General features: G+C 35.9%; 1 protein-coding gene across 1 annotated transcript in view; it reads right to left on the reverse strand.

Annotated features, from left to right (window-relative positions):
- The window catches only part of MIB1 (MIB E3 ubiquitin protein ligase 1), a gene marked incomplete at its 5' end in the record, with an annotated part of 124,463 nt that overhangs the window by 48,840 nt on the left and 48,648 nt on the right, over positions 1-26,975 (reverse strand). The window contains 4 exons of the mRNA XM_080822247.1: positions 1,498-1,695; positions 19,963-20,070; positions 22,997-23,130; positions 25,174-25,318. Coding sequence (XP_080678373.1) covers positions 1,498-1,695; positions 19,963-20,070; positions 22,997-23,130; positions 25,174-25,318 — 585 coding nt within the window. The remainder of the gene's footprint in view (positions 1-1,497; positions 1,696-19,962; positions 20,071-22,996; positions 23,131-25,173; positions 25,319-26,975) is intronic.

Below are 26,975 nucleotides of genomic sequence, written 5' to 3' on the forward strand. Positions count from 1 at the left end.
GTCTCAGTCTTCCTTTTTTTCAAGCTATCTTTTTCATTAATCAACTGATTTAGTAGTATGCTGTTATTCATTATCAGTTATCTCCATAAATGGTAATTTAGACTTCATTTATTTCATAGTTTCATAAATATTGTTCTCAGTTAAGTCATACCTATGGTTTACGCCATGGTTGCTAAATCCAGCCTGCCACCTGTTTTTGTAAATAGTTTTATTGGAACTCAGCCATACACACCTATTTATGCATTATTGATGGCTGCTTTCATACTACAATTGCAGCACTGGACAGTCATGATAGAAACCACATGAAAGCCTAAATGATCATTTGGCCCTTTACAGAAAAAGTTGGCCAATCCCAGGAATATACTCATCTACCCTCATAACAAATTCCTAATCCAACTTCAATCCAACCAGCCACTTTTTAGTCTCTTATCTAGTGGCACTAAAAATTCATAGTCTTCAACTTAAGATAGGCTCTTAATATGGCCTTAATAATATATTAAGAGCCATATAATATTAATTAATATATAATATATATAATATATAATATAATTAATATATTAAGAGCCATATAATATGGCTCTTAATAATGGCTGGAATAAGCTTCTACGGGCCCTGATCGTCAGTCCTTCTGGTCCCCAAAGAAGCTATTCCAAACATTTATCACTCTTCTCAATTACCTTTTCTATACCCATTACTCCCCATTCACTCTCAACGGATGACTTTGTCTCCATTTCAGACCCAAAAAAAATAGGTATAAATTCTCTCTCCTTCAACAGATTAACACTCTCTAATTCTTCCCCCATCCTCCAATTCTATAATCCACTTAGAAGCTCTAAGTTCCAAACCCTGTCAGTTCCAAAATGCCGTACCTTAGAAATATCAGTCTCTGATAACCATCTAGCTGAATAAAATCTCCAATTCTTTCAGTTCTCAAGCCCTCGGTCCCATTACTCCTATTTTTCTTCTTTGTTGCTTCTCTGACATCTATCCAATCAAATCCATCTGGCTGCTAAAACTGTGGGTGGACAGGAATCACCTCTTAGGTGACTCTTGCCTCAAAAATTAGGTCTTACTGAAAATTAACCCTAAAACCCTGCATATTTTCCAAAACAGAAAATCTTCCTAGACTAATGACTAAACCAAGACCCAAAGATAAATTAAGTTACAATTAAAATAATTTAGATAAAGTACTATCATTAAATGAAGCCTATTCCACTTCCTTAAGCTGCTGAAGCTCACTGTCATGATCAGTAAAGTTAAATCAATTCATAAGCTGATATTTTTGCAAAGAAGTCCCCACCCCAACCCTCCAATATAAAACCAATCTACTGACACTTTCCTTCAAAGGCCTTTCCAAGAACAGCTGCCAATTTTATCACATAGAATGATCAAACAAAAAGGAACTGATAACAAAAGAATGCCTGCAACAGAACTTAGTATTTCCTCTTTACAGAATCTTAGCAACGTCTGCAGAATGTACATCATTGAAGGTTTTACCTGGAGGCTAGGATGACAGCCAAAGTCCAACAAAGTCTTCACAACCTGCAGATGGCCTTTATTGACAGCAATATGAAGCGGCGTCTGTCGGCGCTTGTTGCGAGCATTCAAGTCAGCACTGCCTCGGTGCAGCACTTCTATGACAGCGCCTTCGTCTCCAAAAGCTGCATGGTGAACAGCTCTATCTCCATCTTTATCCTAAACATCAGCATTTAAATTTGAATTAGTGAGGGAATATTTTAGAGAGAAAATAAAACCTGAAGCTCTGATACGTCATTAAGAATTAATATCAGAAAAGAAAACACAGAATGGAGTCAACAAAGTAACTAGAAATTCACTTGACTAGTGATTAACTCCAAAGATAAATGATGACCCTGGATCAATACACTATGTCACATACATACTGGACCAATACTTATATCAGAAGTAGTCTGATCTTTCATTACTCCTAATTCATCAGCCATGATGATTAGTCAACATTAAGAAAAATGCTAAATTATGATACAAATATACATTTGTATATATACATTTATATATATATACATAAATTTTTCCATTTAAAAACTGTATTTACAGGGGCGCCTGGGTGGCTCAGTGGGTTAAGCCTCTGCCTTCGGCTCGGGTCATGATCCCGGGGTCCTGGGATCGAGCCCCGCATCGGGTTCCGTGCTCAGCGGGGAGCCTGCTTCTCCCTCTCTCTCTCTGCCTACTCATGATCTCTCTCTCTCTGTCAAATAAATAAATAAAATCTTTAAAAAAAAAAAACTGTATTTACAAAGGCTTTTTAATGACATAGAAATTATATAAACGTTAGCTGAGTAATTTAAAGAGGAAGAAAGGATGCCAAACTGTGATCTCAATTAACTTTGAGAGAAACATATCAATATATTAACATTGGTTATCTCTAGTTGGTAAACATATACTTTTCTCTATATTCAAGAAAAAAATTAAGTGCCACCTTAAAAGATAAAAATGAAACACAGATCAGCATAACTTCTTATCTCCATATAACTTCATATATCCAAAATTGAGAAAAATGTCTACTCAAACTATTTCAGAAGAATCAAGTAGGTATGCCTTACCTTTTAAAATAGGCCTATTTCTGGAGAAGTAGAGAAAGACCTGATTGCTTAAAATTTTTTAATGTAAGAAACATCTTTTGTTTTTTTTAAGAGAGAGAGCTTGTGCGAGCATGGGGCAAGGGGTGCAGAGAGAGAAGGAGAGAGAATCCCAAGTAGACTCTGCAGAGCACACTGCCCGGCTTGATCTCATAACTTTGAGATCATGACCTGAGCCAAAATCCAGAGTCCAACACTTAACCAACTAAACCACCCAGGCGCCCCTGTAAGAAATTATTTTTTAAAGGGGAAAAAAAAATGCCCGTACTGCACCATGAAGATAATATACATAGTCCACATGAAAAAAGGCGGCCTCGGGACGCCTGGGTGGCTCAGTGGGTTGGGCCTCTGCCTTCAGCTTGGGTTATGGTCTCAGGGTCCTGGGATCGGGCCCCACATTGGGCTCTCTGCTCAGTGGGGAGCCTGCATCCCTCTCTTTCTGCATGCCTCTCTGCCTACTTGTGATCTCTCTGTCAAGCAAATAAATAAAATCTTAAAAAAAAAAAAAAGTCCCATTACTTTGCTACATGCAGACAGAGATGGGTATTATAAAGATACTCTCTTTATCCCAGACTACGTCTCAAGTTTTAATACCCAAAAGTAAGCACGCTTTAAGACTTTCTCCAAAGCAGTATTTCCAACCTTTAGTACTACCTCCTCATAGACTCCAGCTTTAGCAAGTGGTTTGAAAATCCATATAGTACTCGGGATTATTTTAACTACTTTTCACAGATTTAAATTAAAAACAAAACAACAGTTCATTCAAAACAGCTGCTGAATTCAAAACAGTCTTTGGTCTTAGCGTATTTTCTCAGACAGATATTTAAAGTAAAACCACTTGTGTAGGAGTCCACAACAATTTGACAACCACTCTTGAAAAGGTAGGAAACTACAACTCAGCAGTACTTCTACCTTCCTAATAATCTAGCTAAGCCAAAGTAGCCGTTTCTGTTATCTGTCAACCATGAGCATAAAGGAACTAACACACTACCACATGAAAGATTAAAGATGCAACTCATGTGCCTCTGAGCAGCATTATATTTAAACAATCCAGAAAAACAAGCTTTTTACAAAAAAAAATTTTATGTCTACATGTGTATGTGTGTGTATGTTTGTGAGACATAGAGATGAACCTCTCTAGTAGCATGTTACAGAATCTTAGATTTAAGCTCTTCCTACCCTCCAATTTAGATTTATTTCTTACAATTTTTAAGCCAATCTAAGTGGTTTTCCTTATGTTAAAAAGAACATCAATCCCCTAACACTCACTAAATAAAAACAGGGACTGTTTATGAAATGTACCACATGTTTATGGGTGTTAGAAAACTTATTGTAATACTGTTATGCAGGTCCTGTCATCAATTCATGTGGGGAAAAAAAAACACTGAAAAACAAAACCCTGAAAAATAAAAACCCTAAAAAAAAATATATATATACACACACACACACACAAAATATATATCAAGTATATATTTTATGTATATATTTGTCATACATATGTCAAAAGAATATATATGAGAAAAATTTATAGAATTTGGAAAATATATGCACTAGAAAATAACAACTTATTTTTTTTTCTCCAAATTAAAAAACCTCAGTTGCACAAAGATCTTAATAGGGTTTGTTGCTGTCTTATGAATTCATCTTAAGTATTTCCAATAAACCTAATTTAAAAAGCTCATTATTATGACTCTGCTACTAGCACCAAGTGAGATGTTGAGAGACAATATTACAGCCGACCCCAGTAAAGTTATCTGAAAGGATTTGGGCAGGGACCTCAAATTAAATCTAAAACCGATCTTGGTTCTTTCTACCCTCTTATCCCCCCTCTCTTCCTGCTTTCATTCCAGTCTTTCCTAGCTTAGCTGACAGAACCACAGACCTTATCAAAATCCTATCTGTAAGTCATGCTTAACTACTTCATGTCCCTGAGCCACAATATATACAAGCACCAAACCCAATGGCTCTTACGCCTAAATTTATAATCAGATCTCTTTTCTTTTCTCCTATTCTACCACTAATTAAGGCCTTGATTCTCACTCACCTAACTTACAGCCATAGCTTACCTGCCTCCACTTTATCTTACCCCAATCTATTCTTCACACACATACACACACACACCAGAATTCCCTCTGTAAAGAACTAAACTTATGTTTAAAACCTTTTAATGTAACTCTACTACATAATGAACAAACCTCTTTTAAAGCCTACTTCTGCGGACTACACCTACATCGTCCCACATATAAAACTCTTAACTTACCAACTTATTTGACCCACTATGTCCATGTACAACTTATCTGACCCCAGACTTCAATGCTCTAATAATTCTCCGCTGTCCCTCTCGCCAGCTCCTGGAAACCATCACTCTACTTCCTGTCTCTCTGATTCTTGACTACTTTAGGTACTTCACAGAAATGGAAGCATACAGTATCTGCATTTTTGCAATTGACCTCATGACCTCAACAGGTTCATCTACATTGTAGCACGAGTCAGAATTTCCTTCAAGACTAAATAATATTCCATATACCACATATTGTTTAGCCACTCACACATCATGGACACATGGGTTGTTTCCAAGTTTTAGTTATTGTGAATAATGTTATGAACGTGGGTGCAAAAATATCTCTTTGAGACCCTACTTCCAACTCTTTGGGATATATAACCCAGAAATTCCATTTCTGGGTTATATACCCCAACGGATCATACAGTAATTCTATTTTTAACAAAACTCCGTACTGTTTTGGAAGAATTTGTATTGTTACAATGTTATGCTGTTTTCCACAACAGCTATACCATCTTACATTCCCACCAACAGCCCAGAAGGGTTCCAATTTCTCCATACCCTCACCAACATTTTTTTTTTAAAGATTTTATTTATTTATGTGTCAGAGAGAGCAAGCAGCACAAGTTGGGGGGGGGGGGGCAGAGAGAGATGCAAGCTCCCCACCGAGCAGGGAGCCTGTTGCAAGACTTGATCCCAGGACCCTGGGATCATGACCTGAGCCAAAGGCAGCCACTTAACCGACTGAGCCACCCAGGCAGGCATCCCTGTTTTGTTTTGTTTTTATAGTAGCCATCTGACTAGGTGTGAGGTGGTACCTCATTATGGTTTTGATTTGCATTTCCCTAATGATTTGTGATGTTTCGCATCTTTTTATGTGCTTGTAACTCATATTATATACATATAATCATATATTATATTATATATTATATATATTACACATAATGTTATATATTATATTATATTAAATGTATATATGTGCTTATAACTCATTATATATATTATATATATATTATATAACTCATATATATTCTCTGGAGAAATGTCTACTGAAGTCCCTTGTCCAGTTGTGAATCAGGTTTTTCTGTAGTTGCTGAGTTTTAAGAATTCTCCATATATTCCAGATATCAACCCATTATTAGACATACAATTTGCCAGTGTTGTCCCACATTCTACAAGTTGTCTTTCCATGGTTGATAGTGTCCTTTGGTGCACAGAAGTTTTTAATTTTCACGAAGTCCAATTTGTCTATTTCTTCTTTTGTTGCCTGTGCCTTCAGTGTCATACCCAACAAATTATTGCCAAATCCAATGTTGGGAGCTTTGCCCTTTGTTTTCTTTCAAGAGTTTTATACTTTTAGATTTTACATTTAGGTCTTTGACCTACTGAGTTAATTTCCATAGACAATGTTAAGTAAGGGTCCAACTTCATTCTTTTGTACACAGATACCCTGTTTTTTCAGCACCATTTATTTAAAAGGCTGTCCTTTCCCCCACTGAATGATCTTGGCACCCTTGTCACAAATTATTTGACCATGTATGCAAGGATTTGTTACTGGACTCTATTCCATTCCACTGGCTTATGTATCTGTATCTATGCCAGTACCACACTGTTTTGATTACTGTAGCTTTATAGTAAGTCTGGAAATCAGGAAGAATGAGTCTTCCAAAATTCTGTTATTCTTTTTCAACATGGTTTTGGCTATTTGGGAGTACCTTGAGATGACATACTGAATTACAGAATGAATTTTTCTATTTCTGCAAAAAACATCACTGAGATTATGACAAGGTTTACACTAAATCTGTGGATCAGTTTGGGCAGTTTTTGACATCATAATAATACAAATTCTTCCAATCCATGAACATGAAATATGTTTCCACTTACTTATATCTTCTTTCTTTCAGGAGTACAAGTCTTTCACCTATTTGGTTAAATTAATTCCTAAGTACTTTTTTATTACTTTTGATGCTATTATAAATGGAGTTGTTTTCTTAATATCCTCTATTGATTGTTGATGGTTAATGTACAGAAATGAAACTAGCTTTGGTATTGGTACTTTGCTGAATATCTTAATTAGTTCTAAAAGCTTTTTGTATGGAACTTTATGGTTTTCTACATGGATCATATAATCTGCAGAGACAATTTTACTTCTTCCTTTCCAGTGTGAATGCCTCTTATTTATCTTTCCTAAATACTCTGGCTAGGACTTCCAGTACCATGTTGAATATGAATGGAAAAATGCACATCCTTATCTTTTTCCTGATCCTAGAGGCTAAGTTTTTAATTTTTCATATATGGCTTTTATTATATCAAGGTAGTTTCCTTCTATTCCTATATTTTATTGATTCATTCTAAGTAGGTTTCATGTTTCTAGGTATTTGAAGGAGTCAAGATGGCAGAGAAGTAGCACGCTGAGACTACATCAAGTAGCAGGAGATCAGCTAGATAGCTTATCAAACCATTCCAAACACCTACAAATCCAACAGGAGATGGAAGAGAAGAGCAACAATTCTAGAAACAGAAAATCGACCACTTTCTGAAAGGTAGGACCAGCGGAGAAGTGAATCCAAAGCAACGGGAAGATAGACCGCGGTGGGAGGGGCCGGCTCCGCAGGAGCAACAGAACACAAAATCAGGACTTTTAAAAAAAAGTCTGCTCAAAAAAAAAAAAAGTCTACTCCACTGGGGCGCCTGGGTGGCTCAGTGGGTTAAGGCCTCTGCCTTTGGCTCAGGTCATGGTCCTGGGATCGAGCCCCGCATCGGGCTCTCTGCTCAGCAGGGAGCCTGCTTCCTTCTCTCTCTGGCTGCCTCTCTGCCTACTTGTGATCTCTGTCAAATAAATAAATAAAATCTTTAGGGGGAAAAAAAAAATCTGCTCCACTGAGGGACATCGTTCCAGAGGCTAAACCAGGGTGAAGCCCACGCGGAGACAGTGTGGCCTCAGGTCCCGCGGGGTCACAGAAGGATCGGGGGTGTCTGAGTGTCTCAGAGCTCACATGTATTAGAGCAGGGAAGCCAGCTACAGAGACGGAGCTGAGGAGTGAGCTCTCCACTCAGGGTTACCTTGAACCGTAATCCGTGGCACAGGCCACTGCTCTGTGAGTGGGGTCCCCACGAGATTCGGGGAACCCCCCCCCCGCCAAGAGCTCAGGGATCTGCGGGGTTCAGAGACTCCAGGCGGAGCTGTGTGCCAGAGAGAGAGACGCTTGGTCATAGGCTGGGTGAGCTCGGAACACAGCCCGAGGCCAGGGAGACGGGAGTGATTGAACACTTTTCTCCAAGAGCGGCTGAGGCCAGGGAGATGAGAGTGATTGAGTGGTTTTCTCTGAGGGCGCACTGAGGAGTGGGGCCCCGAGCTCTCGTCTCCTCAGGTCGGAGATCGGGAGGCCACCATTTTCAGTACTGTTTTCCGGAACTCTACAGAAAGCGAAGATCAACAAGAAATCCAGCCAAAACCAAGTTCACTTATCAAGGAGAGCAGCGGAATTCCAGAGGAGGAGAAAGCAAAGCATGGAATTCATAGCTTTCTCCCCGTGATTCTTTAGTCTTGCAAAGTTAATTAACTTCTTTTAACTTTATTTTTTTTCTCTTCTGCTAATTTTTTTTAACTTTTACCCTTTCCTCTTATAACGTTTTTTAACTAGTTTATCTTAACAATACCTTTCATAAAAAAAATAATAAAATCTTTTTTGAACCTTCATTATTATAGTCATATTTTATCCTTCATTGTATCTAACTTTATTTTTTGTATACACATAGGGTTTTTTCTTCTCAAAAATTTGGGGTATAACTTCTTCTAATAGATCAAAATACACCCTAAATCTAGCACTGGGCTTGTTCTAGTTTCCAGCCCAAGCAAATTCTCTCCACTTCCTTTTTCTTTATTCTCCCAACCAACTTACCTTATCAACTCCTTTTTTAGAAATTTAAAAAAAATTTTTTTTTCATCTTTATAGTCATATTCCATCCATTCGTTGTGTCTACCCTTATATATGTTTTTCATCCTTTAAAATTTTGGGAGGTAGTTTCTTCTAAGAGACCAAAATACTCCCAAAATTAAGTGGGTGACCCTGTTCTAGTCACCAGTCTAATATATATATATTTTTTTCTTTTTTATATTTTTTCTTTATTTGTTTTTTGTTTTTTTTTTTCTGAACTTCTTTTTACCCCCGTTCTTCCCCCCATGATTTGGGGTCTCTTCTGATTTGGTTAAAGCACATTTTCCTGGGGTCTTTGTCACCCTTTTAGTATTTTATTTGCTCCTTCATATATTCTTACCTGGACAAAATGACAAGGCGGAAAAACTCACCACAAAAAAAAGAACAAGAGGCAGTACCGAATATTAGGGACCTAATCAATACCGACATTGGTAATATGTCAGATCTAGAGTTCAGAATGACGATTCTCAAGGTTCTAGCTGGGCTCGAAAGAAAAAGGCATGGAAGATATTAGAGAAACCCTGTCCGGAGAAATAAAAGCCCTTTCTGGAGAAATAAAAGAACTAAAATCTAACCAAGTTGAAATAAAAAAAGCTATTAATGAGGTGCAATCAAAAATGGAGGCTCTTACTGCTGGATAAATGAGGCAGAAGAAAGAATTAGTGATACAGAAGACCAAATGACAGAGAATAAAGAAGCTGAGCAAAAGAGAGACAAACAACTACTGGGCCACGAGGGGAGAATTTGAGAGATAAGTGATACCATAATACAAAACAACATTAGAATAATTGGGATTCCAGAGGAAGAAGAGAGAGGGGAGCACAAGGTATATTGGAGAAAATTATTGGAGAGAATTTCCATAATAAGGCAAAGGGAACAAGCATCAAAATACAGGAGGCGCAGAGAACCCCCCTCAAAATCAATAAGAATAGGTCCACACCCCGTCATCTAATAGTAAAATTTCCAAGTCTTAGCGATAAAGAGAAAATCCTGAAAGCAGCTCGGGACAAGAAGTCTGTAACATACAATGGTAAAAATATTAGATAGGCAGCAGACTTATCCACACAGACCTGGCAGGCCAGAAAGAACTGGCATGATATATTCAGAGCACTAAATGAGAAAAACATGCAGCCAAGAATACCATATCCAGCTAGGCTATCATTGAAAGTAAAAGGAGAGATAAAAAGCTTCCAGGACAAACAAAAACTGAAATAATCTGCAAACACCAAACCAGCTCTACAGGAAACATTGAAAGGGGTTCTGTAAGCAAAGAGAGACCCTAAATGTAGTAGATCAAAAAGGAACAGAGACAACATACAGTAACAGTCACCTTACAGGCAATACAATGGCACTAAATTCCTCTCTCTCAATAGTTACCCTGAATGTAAATGGGCTAAATGCCCCAATCAAAAGACACTGGGTATCAGAATGGATAAAAAAACAAAACCCATCAATGTGATTTAAAGTGAGGGGGTGGAAAACAATTTACCATGCTAATGGACATCAAAAGAAAGCTGGGGTGGCAATCCTTATATCAGATCAATTAGATTTTAAGCCAAAGACTACTAAGAGATGAAGAAGGACACTATATCATACTCAAGGGGTCTGTCCAACAAGAAGATCTAACAATTTTAAATATCTATGCCCCTAACATGGGAGCAGCCAACTATGTAAATCAATTAATAACAAAATCAAAGAAACACATCGACAATAATTCAATAATAGTAGGGGACTTGAACACTCCCTTCACTGAAATGGACAGATCATCCAAGCAAAAGATCAACAAGGAAATAAAGGCCTTAAATGTGTTTCTAGGTATTTGTCCAGTTCATCTAGGTTATCCCATTTGTTGGCATATAACCATTTACAGTACTCTCTTAAAAACTTTCCATTTCTGTAGAATTGGTAGTAATGTCCCCATTTTCATATCTGATTTTAGTAATTTGAGTGTTTTTCTTTTTAAAGATTTTATTTATTTATTTGTCAGAGAGAGAGCAAGCACAGGCAGAGTGGCAGGCAGAGGGAGAAGCAGGCTCCCTGCCGAGCAAGGAGCCCGATGTGGGACTCCGATCCCAGGACGCTGGGATCATGACCTGAGCCGAAGGCAGCCACTTAACCAACTGAGCCACCCAGGTGTCCCTTGAGTGTTTTTTCTTAATCAATCTAGTTAAATAAACATTTATCAGTTCTGTTGATCAAAAAACCAACTTGTGGTTTCACTGATTTTCTCTATTGCTTTTCTATTGTTTTATCTCTGCTCAAATATTTATTATTTCATTCCTTCTGCTATCTCTGAATTTAATTTTTTCTTCTAGTTCCTTAAGCTGTAAAGTAAGGTTGTTGATTTGGAATCACTTTTTTAAATATAAGCATTTATAGCTATGAATTTCCCCCTTAGCACTGCTTTCACTACATCTCACAGGGGTTAGTATGTTCGGCTTTTGTTTTCATTCACCTCTCAGTATTGTCTTATTTCCCTTGCAATTTCTTTAATCCATTCATTGCTTAAAAGTATGTTATTTAATTTCCACAAATGTGTGAATTTTCCAGTTTTTCTTCCATTATTGATTTCTAACTTCATCAAAATGTGGTCAAAGAAAATATTTTGTAAGACATCTACCTTTTTAAATATACTGAGACTTAATTTGTGACTTAACATATAGTCTACCACAAAGAACACATCAGGTGCACTTGAGAAGAATGTACATGCTATTGTTAGGTAGAGGGTTCTGTACATGTCTATTACTCCAGCTGGCTTTACTGTGTTGTTCATTCCTCATATTTCTTATCTTCTGCATGGTTGTTCTATACATTATTGAGAATAGGATACTGAAGTCTCAAACCAGTAGTGTAAAAATGTCTTTTTCCTTTCACTTTTGTTAATTTTGTTCATATATTTGTATGGTCTGTTATTAAGCATATAAATATTTATAAATTTATATCTTCTTGTTGTACTGTACTTTTTATTAATATACAATGCCCTTCATGATTTAGAGTCTATTTTGTCTAAAATTAATATAGTTATCCCTGCCCTTTTTTGGTTACTATATGCATTAGTTTCTCTTCTTATTCTTTCACTTTAAACCTGTTTCTATCTATGCATCTAAAGTGAGTCTCCTATACACAGAACATATCAGATCATTTTTAATCCACTCAGCCAGTCTCTTTTATAGTTTAATCCACTATATTTAAAGTAATTATTGATAAGGAATAACTTCTGTCATTTTGCTATAAGTTTTCTAGATGCCACATAGCTTTTGCTGCCTCATTTCCTACACTATTATGCCTTTTATATTTAGTTGATATTTTGAAGTAAAAAACATTTTACTTAACTTCAATAACATATAAAAAGTCATTTACAAGCTTTGTGCAGTGGCAGTATCATAAACAACGAGGTTTATCTGAGGCACAATTACTGCTAATTGAAAACTCATTTACAGGGGCGCCTGGGTGGCTCAGTCAGTTAAGTGTCTGCCTTCGGCTCAGGTCATGATCCCAGTGTTCTGGGATCTAGCCCTATGTTGGGCTCCCTGCTTAGTGGGGAGTCTGCTTCTCACCCTTCCTCTCCTTCTGCCCCTCTCCCCCTGCTCGTGTTTTCTATCTCAAATAAATAAAATCTTAAAAAACAAAAACAAATAACAACAACTGATTTACCGCTCTATCCGCAACCCTTTGTTATTGTTATCACAAAATTACAACTTTGTACATTGTGTAATCAAAAACATAAACTAATAATTTTTAAAAATCCCTAAGTTTATTAAACTACATAGAAAACAAAATGTGGATTTACAAACCAAAGTTACAATAATGCTAGATTTTAGACTAATAATTTTTTTAATGTATTAGTTTCTTAAATCATCTGGGAAACAAAAAGAATTATAAACATTATTAAAATAATGTTATCTTCTGTAATTGCTTACATATTATACTTTTATTGAGATATTACTTTGTCATATGGCTTCAGGTTACTATCTAATATTCTTTCATTTCAACCTGCAGAACTCCCTTTGGGATTTCTTGCAAGACAGGTGTACCAGTAACAAATTCCCTGAGTTTTGGGGAATGTCTCTCTGTCACTTTTGAGGGAGAGTTTTGCTAGATACAGGATTCTTGGTTAGCAAGAATTTTAGCACCTTAAAAACATCAGTCCACCACTATCTTCTGGCTTCTGAAGTTTCTGATGAGAAATCTGCTGAAAATCTTACAAGGATCCCTTTTTAAGTGACAAGTCATCCTTCTTGTTTCTTTCAAGATTCTCTGGCCTTGGCTCTTTAAAGTTTGATTATAGTGTGTCTCAGTATGGGTCTCTCTCAGTTCATCCTACTTGGAATTCACTGTGCTTCTTGGATGTTTATAGTCATGTCTTCCATCAAATTTGGGAAATTTGTGGTCATAGTTTCTTTGAATAATCTCGCTGCCCTTTCCCCTCCCTTCCTCCCAACCCTCACCCAATCCCTTCTCTTTTTCAAACTCCCACAATGCATACAATGGTCCACCCGATAGTGTTCTACACGTCCCTAAGGCTCTGTTCATTTTTTCTCCAATCTTTTTTCCTTCTATTCCTCAAACTCTGTAATTTTGATTGCCTTAACTTCCAGTTCACTGGTTCTCTCTTCTGTCTAGTTAAATCTGCCTTTGAATTCCTCCATGAATTTTTCATTTCAGGTTCTTATACTTTTCAACTTTGGAATCTTTTCTTGGTCTCTTTTTAGGTTATCTATGTCTTCACTGATACTTCCATTTTGTCCACACATCATTTCTTAGCTTTCTTCTCATCTTCAATTAGCTCTTACAGCATTTTAAGATAATTGTTTTAGAGTATTTGTCTATTAAGTCTACATCTGGATTTTTTCAACAGCAGTTTCTGCTGGCTTATTTTGCTTCCTTTAAATGGACCATACTTTCCTGCTTACTTGTATGCCTTGTGATTTTTTTGTTGAAAGCTGGACATTTTATTCTAATAACCAGTAACTCTCGCAATCAGATTCTCCCTCTTTTGCAGGGTTTGCTGTTTTCTGTTTTTGTTTTGTTTTTGATTATTTTAGACTGTCTTTGTGCTTAGAGCCTGAAGTGTAAACTTACGGTCTTTTCTGAGCCTGCACCTTTCCTTGGACATGCGCAGTGACTTCCTAATTTCTCATATATATAATTGCCCTTGAATGTCCTAATCTTTAATGCCAAGGTCCCAAAAGGAGAAAAAGAAGATAAAATGGTGTGGGGAGAGCAGGAAGGATACCATTCCTCAGAACTTCTGGAAGTCACTTCAGCCATGGTGATATGGCATACAACAATGGGAGAATGCAACAATGGCTGCCCAGCTCTGTGTCTGCACATCCATGGTTAGAGGCAGCAATCAGTGCACAGATCCTGGTATTTGTAGCAAGGGTTCCTTGTTGCCCATCCTGGCCCGTGCAGGGTAATCCAAGAACATAAACATGGCTGCCTGCCCCTGGCGGGGAAGGTGAGGTACAGGTAGTACCTGCTGAACTAAGAGTTAAAATTGACAAAAATCAACCACAATTAACTTGTAAGCCCTTCCTCTGGACATAACAAGACTTCAGTAGAATTCAGAGTTCTAAAATAGTTACATCAGAAAGAATTCTGCCAGTGCAGTTGTTATCTAGGTGGGGAGATGAATTTCTACTACATCATACACCACTATATTCCCAGAACCTTCTCAGTAAGCACTGTGATTCTTAACATCAGTGGAATTAAACATTTCCTGAACATGCTGACACTTTCAATAAATTAGTTCAACTATTTTATTATCCCTAAATATAGTCAGTAATACTGTACTTCACTTCATCATCTTTTTCCTAAAACTCATTTAGTTCATCAAGATGCTGGTATTCTGATCATACTAAAACTTCGATACAATTGTTTGAAAGTAGTATATTCTGCTTCATTCACTGAATATTTATTGGGTGTCTACTACAAGCTCAGTATTGTTCTGGACACTAAGGATACAGCAATGGGCAAAATAAAGTTCCTACCCTCTGAAGAGTTTACATTCTAGTAGGGGAGACAGAACATTATAAACAAAATAAGTAAATAAAATGTAAATGTTAGGTAGTAAAAAGGCCAAAGAAAAAATATCACAGGTAAGAAGGATTAGGTAGGACAGCCAAAGGATGGCCTCCCAGGGTGGGTTTCATTAAATAGCTAAAGGGAGCAAGAGAGAAAGCCAGCCATGAATCAATAGCTGAAGGGAGTGAGAGAGAAAGCCACTAGGATATCTGGGGAAAGAAGTGTGAGGACCAAAGTGGTAGCAGTAGGAAGGGTAAAAATAGTTCAAATTCTGGATATATTCTAAGAGCCAATAGGATTTAATGACGGACCAGATGAAGAATATGAAAAAAACAAAAGACAAATCAGTGATGATCTGGTAAAACTCAACCTCAGCAACTGAAAGAATTTGCAGATAAGGGAAGACAAAAACTCTGGTGTGTCTCCTTTTAAAGCTTGACCTTTTCTGCTGGGACAATCTCAGATTTTAGTCTGCCTTCCTATAAAAGGCAACTTAAAGACTGTTTTCTGGGTCTTACAAATCTAATCTTTTGTTGCCGCTCCACATTCTTAATAGTGCCAGTTTTGGGCATGGAGGGTGGCCATCGGGAGGTGGGGAAGCCTCCATTTAGAAACTGAATTAAACATGGGTCCTCAGGAACTATGTACACCAATTCCTAGAGCCATTTTGGAGGTTACTAAGAGAAGAATTTCCTTAAATTGACCAGTCTTGAAACACACTTGCCCTTTCCTTCTCAGTTTTACATTTATATAAAATTTCTACAGATTTGTTTTCATTACTAGATAAGAATCAGACAGAATTAGTATCTGTTTCTTAAGAAACCATATTCTAAGGGGCACCTGGGTGGCTCAGTGGGTTAACCCACTGCCTTCGGCTCAGGTCGTGATCCCAGGGTCCTGGGATCAAGCCCTGAATCGGGCTCTCTGCTCAGCAGGGAGCCTGCTTCCTCCTCTCTCTCTCTCTCTCTCTCTCTCTCTCTGCTTGCCTCTCTGCCTACGTGTGATCTCTGTCTGTCAAATAAGTAAGTAAAATCTTAAAAAAAAAAGAAACCATATTCTCTGCCTTCTGCCAGTTGGAAAGAAACAATCAAACAAAGGCAATAATAACATCACAGATTCCCCTGTTGACGTTGTATACTACAGATAGTATTTTATTGCCCTTACTCCACACCCCAACCCTTTAAGTTATTATCATATATAAGGAAACTGAAGTTTATACCAATTAAACGTTTTGCCCCGTATCACTTTAGACAGCAACAATACCATTAAAATGTGGGTTTTCTGACAAAACTCTGTTTTGTTCTCTACTTAGTCCTCTCCTTCAGAACAGCTTTCATCAACCTTAAATGATAAAACCACTCCAAGTTTCCAGACAACTGCTGTATATATGTGTGCTGTATTTGAAAACTTAATGTAAATGACATACTTTCTTAAACTGGTCTTTCATTCAATCAACCACACCTATCTTCTTATAATTCATCAGTAGGGGAAAAAAAAATACTAAGTCCCTAAAGGATCCAAAATTAGCTCACTTATAAAAACACAACTAAGATCGCATAGTCCTTGGTGCCTTTACCTATACATTAAGGAGAAAACAGAATGTAATTCTACTGTACTCAGTAGGTCATAGATGGAGAAAACTTTTCAAAATAGCTGAGTTTTCCCTAAGAAGAAGAAATAGGAAAAAAATGTAATCTGATATCACATATTAGAAAGGTATAATATATATCAAATAATTTAGTTTAATAACAGCTGAAATCAACTGATAGAAGAACTGCAAGACTCATCTATAGTAGAGACCAGTAAACTTTTCTGTGAAGGACCAGGAAGTAAATATTTCAGGTTTCCAAGCCACCCACTCTCCTGTCTAAACTATTCAGCTCTGCAGTTGTAACATGAAAGTGGCCATACACAATAAATAAATGAATGGATATGCTATATTCCATTAAGATTTAGCAATATAGATGGAGGGCTGGATTTGGCCTGCAGGCTAATTTGCAACCCCTAATCTATACTATCTTGAGCTCACCTCCTAATGCAGATGAAGAAAATGAAACGTTACAGAATGATAACTAGAGAACAAAATGTATTATCTTTATTCTTCAGCTAACCTCAAAACTTTTAATACAACTAAATTTTTTTAAGTCACTTTTAATTATTATTGTTTTTATGTTTGGTAAAGATATAATGAAGTTTAAGAAAAAGAGAACTTCTCTTTTGAGATACATACCAAAATATTTACAGATGAAATAATGTATCTGGATCTGCTTCGGTAGAAAAGGAGGATGGTACAGGTTAAGTCAAAACTGGCCATGAAAAATAACTGAAGTGGAGTGATGGGAACACAGGATTCATTATACTATTCTACTTTTATAAATATTTGAAATTTTCAATAATAAAAAAATTAATAATGACAAATCACCTTTTAAAAAGGCTGGCAAATGATGAACCACAAATTTAAGTGCATTTGTAAAATTAACTGTTTTCTCTGTCTTTTAAACCAGGGTTTCTCAACTTTGGCAATATTTACATTTGGGACCAGGTAGTTCTTTGTTGTGGGAGCTGTACTGTGCACTATGGGATGTTTAGTAGCATTCCTCTTTTCTACCACCAAGATGCCAGCAGTACTCCCACCACCACACCCCCACCACCAGTTGTGACAATCAAAACTGTTCCCAGACATTTCCAAATGTCCCCCATGGAACAAAAATGCCCCCAGTTGAAAACCACTGTTCTAAAAAAACTATACTGCTGTTTCTAATAAATTCTTAAATTCTAGAAAAATGATACTTTGATGGTTTTTTTGTTTTAGTCCCAGGCTAGAAATTATATTTATATTTTAACCCAATTTTTAAATGTAGTTTTTTCTTTGCCAATTGGGAACCTGTGTTATTAATTTAACCTGAGGTATAAGTATCCCTTTCTCACACTATATCTATAAATTATAGATGCCTACAATGGTTTTTATTTTTTATTTACTTTTTTAAATTTTTTATTTAAATTCAATTTAGTTAGCATATAGTATATTATTAGTTTCAGGGGCACTGATGTTATAGGCAACTGATGTCATCAGTTGCCTATAACACCCAGTGCTCTTTATATCAAGTGTCTTCCTTATTGCCCATTACCCAATATCCCATCCCTCACCTACCTCCCTTTGCCTACAAGGGTTTTTAAAACAGAAATCCAGAGAATGGAAATCCAAATGAGGTGGTATAGTTGAAGTCCAGATATATCTCACTGACCTAGTAATAGACCTAATTTTCAAACTTTCTCAAAGAAATTACTTACAAACACTTAGCTTACTGCACCACACTCCAACTCCAATCTTACCGGGTTTATAGAATCAGCTACCTATGTTTTGTATTTGAATTTAGTTAAGAAACAGTGCCAATTTTGTTCCCACCCCCACAGCTGCACTGCTGTTGTGCACAACCCCTCATGTGAATAAGAAGTCTTTAGAAACACATATGGTTAGACAGTCCCACGTTGTCTGCTTTATTAATTAAATTCTGAATCAGAAAGCACACTTTATAAAAAATAAGGCAAAATATTTTACTTTTGGCCTCTTGCCTTATTAGCTATAATCAGACGGGCTTTGGTATTTTAGTAGTTCTTGCTATTTTAGTTTCTGGATTCATTAAATAAAAAATGGATATTCGGGGTACCTGGTGGCTTAGTTGGTTAAGCATCTGCCTTTGGCCCAGGTCATGATCTCAGGATCTGGGACTCAGCCCCAAATCAGGCTTCCTGCTCAGCAGGGAACCTGCTTCTCCCTCTCTCTTTGCCCCTCCCTGCTTGTGCTCTCTCTCTCTCAAATAAAATCATTTTTTAAACAATTAGGTATTCAACTCAGGGAATTTCATTCCATTTCCCCAAGCTAGATGGAAACAGTAACACAATAAGTAAGTGTCTTCCATTTACAAAATACTAAATTTAAACTAAGTCTTTCATTACTGAAAGAAATCCTGTAACATATACTGGGTTCCTAAATTCATAACCATGAAAGATGTGAATTAAAAATTACTACTGTGAAAACAAAATCAAATCATATAATCTCATTCATAGAGATATCACAGTAACGAAACTTACACACATCTACCTGCTAATTTAAAATTCAAGCTTTTTTAGACAAAAAAGAAAATTCCAACAACAGAAATGACTTATTTACAACTACAATACCACTGATTCTTTAGTAGCTGTCCAACAAATCAAAATACACTCAATCTGAGAAAAAAGCAAAAATAATATGACTTCTCTTTTCAAATATGTGTCTTTAAAATTTTTTAATTAATAAAAACAGGCTGGTCCACTAAGTTAGTCCTCAAAAATTCAAGTCATTTAGCTTCCTTAGATGGGAGTATCATTTGGACAAAATTTTATCTTTCTGCCTAGTCTAAATTTACTAGGATTTGACTTATTCCTAAATAACCTTCCACCAGACTGTAACAAATGTGATTTTAATGTATTTTCTCAATAATGAAGTTATAGTACACTGTCACAAAGGACAACATCCTTCACAACACACATAACGATTATCAACTCAAATTCCAATGACAGTAAAAAATACTCATTTCCCTTTTAAAAGAATATACTCTCAATTAAATTAAGCATATATGCACATATCTAGCAATAAACATGCTCTGTAAAGTTTTCAAAGATCCACATTATAATCAAGAAATAGTAAGACTAAACAAATTCTAATTTACTGACTCCTTTATGAGATTAAAATAAAGCCCTCTGAGTGTCACTGATCAGTAAAAATCTTGACCTACATGATCTATATATTCTCTTTCCCTCAACTTCTTTAGTATGATTCTTGGATGAACCCATCTGGGCTTCTTGTAGCATGGTGGTCCTACCATAGTAAAGGAAAACTCAACTCCTATCTTCACTTAGGGTTATATCTACAATATTGAGAGATCAAAGAGAAACAAGAAATGCTTCAAATTATCTCTTGTCAAATTTTTCTTTCCAACCAGAAGAGCCTTAGGTGATTATTAAATTTTAGGAAAGAAAACAATTCATTTTATAATATAGAAGTACCATTTCTAGAACATTAATTTTTTACTTAAGTATTTTTCAAGCTTAGTTTAATTACCTCTGCTTCTACATCCACATTTTGCTTCAAAAGTAACTTCAAAATGTCAACATGTCCATTCTGACTAGCAGCTTGCATAGCTGTGTGACCAGCACATTGTCCATTTACCTAAATAAAAAAGAAAAAAAAAAAGGATGAAGGATTGTCACAAATCACAAAAGAGCCAGTATATAGTATAGGTTTAAATCTGCCACACTGAAAAAAAATAAAAAAAATAAATCTAGCACACTATATGATTCCTTGAAAATAATTTAGGATGGTGTTCCATATATCCTAGTACAGATCACCAGAAACTTTCCTGTAATTTAAAGAAGGGAGCAGACATTTTTTTTTTTTTAAAGAGGAAAGTTCCATTGTTCAAAGAGCTATCAAAGCACTCTTTGAGCCAATCTGCAAAGTTGAAAAAGAAAGGAAGTAAGAGAGAAAAGTAAGTTATATTTTGTGAATTTACTTCTATTTGAATTATTAAAGTTCAGAGTCTCTGTTTAAATGGAAAAAAAAAAGAGCAATGAAGTGAATGGAAAACTTTTAGAAAAGATACTGTCCACTATATAAATAAATATAATTCAACAAATATACTGAATACTAACTGTGAGCCACCTATCATGAGGAACACATGAATGAATTAGTAGGGTAGCTATACACAACTATGACATAGAGCAGTAATTTTCAACATTTTTCTTCACTTCAGATGTTGTATAAATACATAATTTCTCCATGACATAGTTCTAAACGCAAAAGCACTGGTTAATAGTTGCTATTTTTTTTTAATAGTTTTTTTTTTTAAAGCATTTATATCCCTGGATTCCCTCGCTCCACTCAGCTAAGTTAGTGGTCCACCTTAACCACTAGCAGAAACCTTAAAAATTTATTCTCTGGAAAGAGTAACGTGTCCCTAGCCTACAGAAACCAAGCACTGTTATCAGTGGGGCAAAGTACTAAAATCAGAAGTTTCATGTAAACATTTACATGATGAATGCTGAGAATCCAAGCCCTCTTCCCTTTCTCACTATTCATGAGCTTGCAGCCAGGTTTATACCCTCTACGCAGGAGAATTAAGAGACCACTCTACGGAGTCAGGCCAGCCCAAGAGAAAAGACCTAATGGCTAATGCCAGGAGTAACCCAAGGAAAAAAATGAATCTAGACACAAACTGTATACCCTTCATAAAAATTAACTCAAAATGAATCATAGACTTAAATGTAAGACACAAAACTCTGAGTCCTACAAGATCATAGATGATGTCTTTGGTATTATATCTAAAAAGTCATCACCATACTCAAAGTCACCTACATTTTCTCCTATGTTATCATCTCTCAGAAGATGAAATGAACACATACCTGATGTGCCTGAATGTCTTGGGAGATTAGACAGTTAGAAGCTTGCAGAAGAATTAATTATAACAATACAGACTACAAACAAATGAAAAAAACGTTAAACTATGTCTGAAGTTAAGAGGGACTGATTGGGAAAAACTGTAAGCGAACTTCCTAGAATAAAGGAAATGTTCTATATCTAATAGGGGTGTGAATTACATGTATGCATTTGTCAAAACTGATCCATGTATTTCATTATATATAAATTACACCTCTTTTTTTTTGATAAAAGAACAATTATGAGCACCAAGGAACATAAATGGTTATATAGGAAAATACAATCTAGCATCGTCCACAGCTCAGATTATGAATGTCATTTAAATAATAACATGCACAATTAATTTTAATCTTACAAAGTTACCATACAACCTAACCACATTAAGAAGTTGAGAAGAGTGTGTGAAGGGAATGAGCTGGAGGTGAGAAAAAAAGCTGGATCCTCATTTTCACAGTGAAGTATCAAAAGATAACTCCTAAAACATAAAAATCAAGAAAAAACAATGAAATATGAAGAAAATCAACTGAACAAGGTGAAAATAGTTGTCTCTGAAGAATGGGTAAGTAGAATTGAGAAGGAAATGGTTTTCCTAACAAACCTTGTAGAACTATTTTCTCCCTTTAAATGTTTAGAATGTATATTGTTAAAAAAAACTTATTTAGTAATTAAATGAAGGAAAAAAATAAGTATAATTTAAATCTGCTTGGTTGAATATAAAAAAGTCATTTGGTACTTTGATAACTGAAATAAAGTATTTGTGATATATCTCACAATCAAGAAACCACTGTGCTGTGCTGCTGCAATTTATATCTCCCTCGTAACTGAAAAGCCACATGAGCTCATAGGAATATGATGTTGTGCTACTCCAACTACGATCTCTAGGCTAGCAGTGAACATCATGCTGGTGCCAGCATGGTAGCAATAATAAAGCCAATGAATGCCCACCTAGAACCAAAATGGCCCACCTAAAATACAGCTTACATGAATGGTAAAATACTATAAACGATTAAGATTTACAAAATGCATGACCTCTGGGGCACCTGGGTAGCTCAGTCAGTTAAGTGTCTGCTTAACTGGCTCAGGTCATGATCCCAGGGTCCTAGGACTGAGCCCCGCATTGGGCACCCTGCTCAGTGAGGGGCCTGCTTCTCCCTCTCCCATTATGCCCCAGCTTGTGTTCCCTCTCTTGCTGTCTCTCTGTGAAACAAATAAATAAACAAAATCTTAAAAAAAAAATGCATAACCTCTAATTCATCTGCATTATAAACTATAAAATAGTCAATTTTCACAGGAAAAGGTTTGGATCAAATGTTTTGAGAAGAGGGATAGAAAACTGCTTATAAAATTTACAAAAGTATATTTAAAAGACATGATAAGATGTCATTTCCATGAGAAATGGAGGACACTGACCACTCGAAAACCTAAATGCAAATTTTGTCAACCATAAATTTAAAAGGTCACAGTGTTAAAATAAAAATGTCAATATATTTTAGAAAAGTACACTGATGATTTCCAGCATCTTCTTTAAAAATACCTCACAAAAACAAAGAAGAAGGAATAGTTGAACCACATGTAGAAAAATCTCAATAATTATTGAACTGTTATGTTCATTATACTGTTCTATTTTTGTATATGCTTCAAATAATTTTTAAATGCTCACATCCACATCTGGTCTTTTTAGCAAATCTTCCACTTTAGCAACATCTCCATTGGCAGCAGCCTTAACTAATTCTTCATTGAGGTCACCAGATTCTTGAGTTTCAAATAATTTCTTCAAGAGTTGGGAGAGTCTTTCTGTAAAGCATCAAATAAAGCTGATAACACAGGAGGATCTCGAACCTTAACTACTAACAGACAAGCATTACCCCCATAACTATAATACTTATCTTTTTTTTATTATTTCTATCATTAATGTTATTTTCATACTATACTACAGATATTACCCAGGCAAGTTATAATTACTACCAATAAAACTACATTAAATTCCAACTCATAAGTATTCCCAGATTTCTTCATGTATTTCAAGTTACAATTTCAGAAAAAGAGAGTTACATATAAACAATATTAAGATTTAGAAGTCATATCAAAGATAATCACAAATGAACACACTACAATGGAAGTATCCTAACAATACAAACTTCCTTTCAGGTTTTAAGCATACCACACCTCAGAGCTCTCTGCTACACACCTTAGAATAAATCAGTAAATCAATGATTATGATTCAAAAGCAATGTAATCTCTATAATATTTGGGGAAATGTTTTAAGGACAAACCAATTTTCAGTTGAAAATGGTCATCTAAGTGTTAACATATTTCAACAGGTGCCACGTGATTGGTACTAAAACAAAAAAGAACTAGGGGTGTATTTACACAGACTCTTTCATAAGATTTTTTTTTCTAAGTAGCATTCATCAGTAAAGAAACTACCAAGTTCTATTCCTTAATTCTTGAATCTACTTAGTAGAAAGCAAAGCAATCACAAAGTGAGGCAGAGGATCAACACCAAGTCCAAATTATTTGAGTAGGATATTAACTATTTCTTGTTCTTTGTATTTGTAGGTAGTCACTGTGCTGTGAAGCCATCTAACTACAAGGTAAAAAAATAAACACTGCCTGATTTAAATTTTAAGCACACCAGCAAATTACATCAGGAAAGAAGAAACAGCAGCAGAAGTAGAAAGCAGTATAAAATAAAACTGGAGGTCACCTAATAGTTTTCCTTTACTTTCTTAAAATTTAATTATGGTTCTACCTTCTTTTCTGAATGATAATACACAGTAACTTGCAATTTGTTCTAGAATGAATTGAGGCTATGTGTATGTAAGGCTAGAGCACAGGAAGGAAAGACTTTGGCATGAATCTACCCAAACATCCAGCTTATTCATATTTCAAACGATTTCCTACTTATTTTCTACTTATTCACATTTCAAGATGATTTCCTACTTATTATTATACATTTTTATATGTATAACAATTCTTATTAAATAGTGAGAGGACACCTGGGTGTCTCAGTCAGTTAAGCATCTGCCTTCAGCTCAGGTCATGATCTCAGGGTCCTGGGATCAAGTCCTGTATCTGGCTCCTTGCTCCGCAGGAAGCCTGCTTCTCCCTCTGCCTGCCACTCTCCCTGTTGTGCTCTCTCTCTGACAAATAAATAAATGAAATCTTTTAAAAAGATAAAAATAAAAATAAAATAAATAGTAAGGAAAAAACCATGGCTGATATGTAAAAATATCGAGGAAGAAAGCCATCTGCTAGCAATAATGTTGAAAATAAAAAGAGAATAAAATAGTCTGAGAAAGTGATATTTCTTGGCAGAAAACAAAAGTTCTGACTAAAGAGTACAATGATGAATTTCAGTTATCCCAGATTTGATGTGGAAACACCTTCAATATTATGCCCAAGAAAAAGCACTTATTTACAAAAATTTTCCAGGGTATACCTCAGTCAGAACAAAAACCGTTCATCAGGGGCACCTGGGTGGCTCAATGAGTTAAGCCTCTGCCTTCGGTTCAGGTCATGATCTCAGGGTCCTAGGATCAAGCCCTGCATCAGGTTCTCTACTCAGCAGGAAGCCTGCTTCCCCCTCTCTCTGCCTGTCTACTTGTGACCTCTGTCTGTCAAATAAATAAAATCCTCAAAAATTAAAAAAACGTTCATCATATAAAAACAAAAACCTTTAGAAAAGTGTAGAATTGTCAATATTCAAGTGAGGTCATGTGATCTGGGAGAAAATTAAGAACACATACAACATTAGCTGTACAAGAGAACAGAGAAATTAGCAAAGATTCTAATGTAAACCGTATTACTTTTAAAGACACAACAATACAAACATACCACCAGATGCGTTGCTAATGGCTGATCCTGCAGATGCCACCTTGGAAACTGCTGCTGGATTATACGTCCAAGATGTTCCACAAACTTCCACCTTTAAATCACTGTCCGAATAAATCTGTTGTACTCGGCCAACTTTACCTAAAGTCTTTCAAAAAAAAAAAAAAAATTAGTTCTTGTTCCCAAGTCTAAAGTACATACCATAGAAAAAAAAACTCAATCGTTAGCTCTTACTGTTTAAAGTATTGATTTTCTTTTGTTCCTAATGAAAAAACTGTTAAAGGACAACATATTCAAGTGGGTTATTTGTTAGCTACAAACTTGAAAGAGTATCTTTAAAAAAACATTTTAATAGGGCAACTGTCTCAGGTCCCCTCCATCTTCAGGAGCTTTGTACTATCACTCAATAAACTTTGTTCTATCACTCAATAAACTCTGCACTATCACTAAATAAATTTTGCTTTGCTGTCCACCAAAAAAACGAAAATAAATAAAAAGCATTTTAATAAACAAAACTATAATACTTCCACAAGAATATAAAATCAAAAATAAATCATGACAGTCTATTATTCATAAGAATTCAAAAAATTTTGCCTTTTGATATCCAACCTTTTAAAAAAATTTTTTTTTATTAATAATGTATTATTAGCCCCAGGAGTACAGGTCTGTGAATCGCCAGGTTTACACACTTCACAGCACTCACCATAGCACATACCTTCCCCAATGTCCATAACCCCATCATCCTCTCCCTACCCCCTACCCTCCTCCGGCAACTCTCAGTTTATTATGTGAGATTAAGAGTCTCTTATGGTTTGCCTCCCTCCCGATCCCATCTTGTTTTATTTATTCTTTTCCTACCCCCCAAGCCCCCCACGTTGCCTCTCAACTTCCTCATATCAGGGTTGATATCCAACCTTTTAACCCCATAATCTTATCTTATATCTTGAGAATTTATAAATCAAAAAATCCAAAATTCACCACCAATCTAGCCTAAAAAAATAAAACCTTGATTTCTAAAATAAACTATATTTAACCAAAAAGGGACTCAGTATCCACTCCAAGACACAAGTATGTAGAAACAACACTTATTAAATGTATGGGAAAGGGGGACACCTGGGTGGCTCAGTTGGTTAAGCATCCAACTCGATTTTGACTCAGGTCATGATTTCAGAGTTGTGGGATGGAGCCTGGGGCTCCGTGCTCAGTAGGGAGTCTGCTTGAGATTCTCTCTCTCCATCCCTCTGTCTCTCCTTCCCATGCACTCTCTCTAAAATAAATCTTTAAAAAAATATATATATATACACATATATATATATATATGAATGAGAAAAAAGGCAACTGGGTTCAGAACACAATTAGCAGCAACTCTTAACCATGGGGCAGATACTGTTCTAAGAACTTTATACAAATTAACTCACATAATACATAAACCCTGAAAGTAAAGCACTATTATTAGCTCCATTTCAAACTCCAGTCCAAAACGTCTTCTCTTAAGCACACAGAATAGCAAATTACAATACTAGAAAATTGGTGAAGAAAGTGGTAATATCTGACTACTTCCTAACAGAGTAGACTGTCCTTCAATATGTTATCCTTTGCCCTTTCCACAGCATGTGACTCCAACTACTTCAAACTATTCCCTTAATTTCTGGATGGCAGTCTAACCTTTCTACCTGTTCCTTCTCTTTCTCCACTCACTGGCTCCTTGTCCTTTTACAGATCCCTAAATCTATTTGTTGTCCTCAAAATTTTATTCCTTTGTTTTTTACTCTTCTTCCTTAAAAGTTTAATCCACTTTGACAACT

Source organism: Martes martes (genome assembly GCF_963455335.1).
Source record: "Martes martes genome assembly, chromosome: 13".
NCBI lineage: Eukaryota > Metazoa > Chordata > Mammalia > Carnivora > Mustelidae > Martes > Martes martes.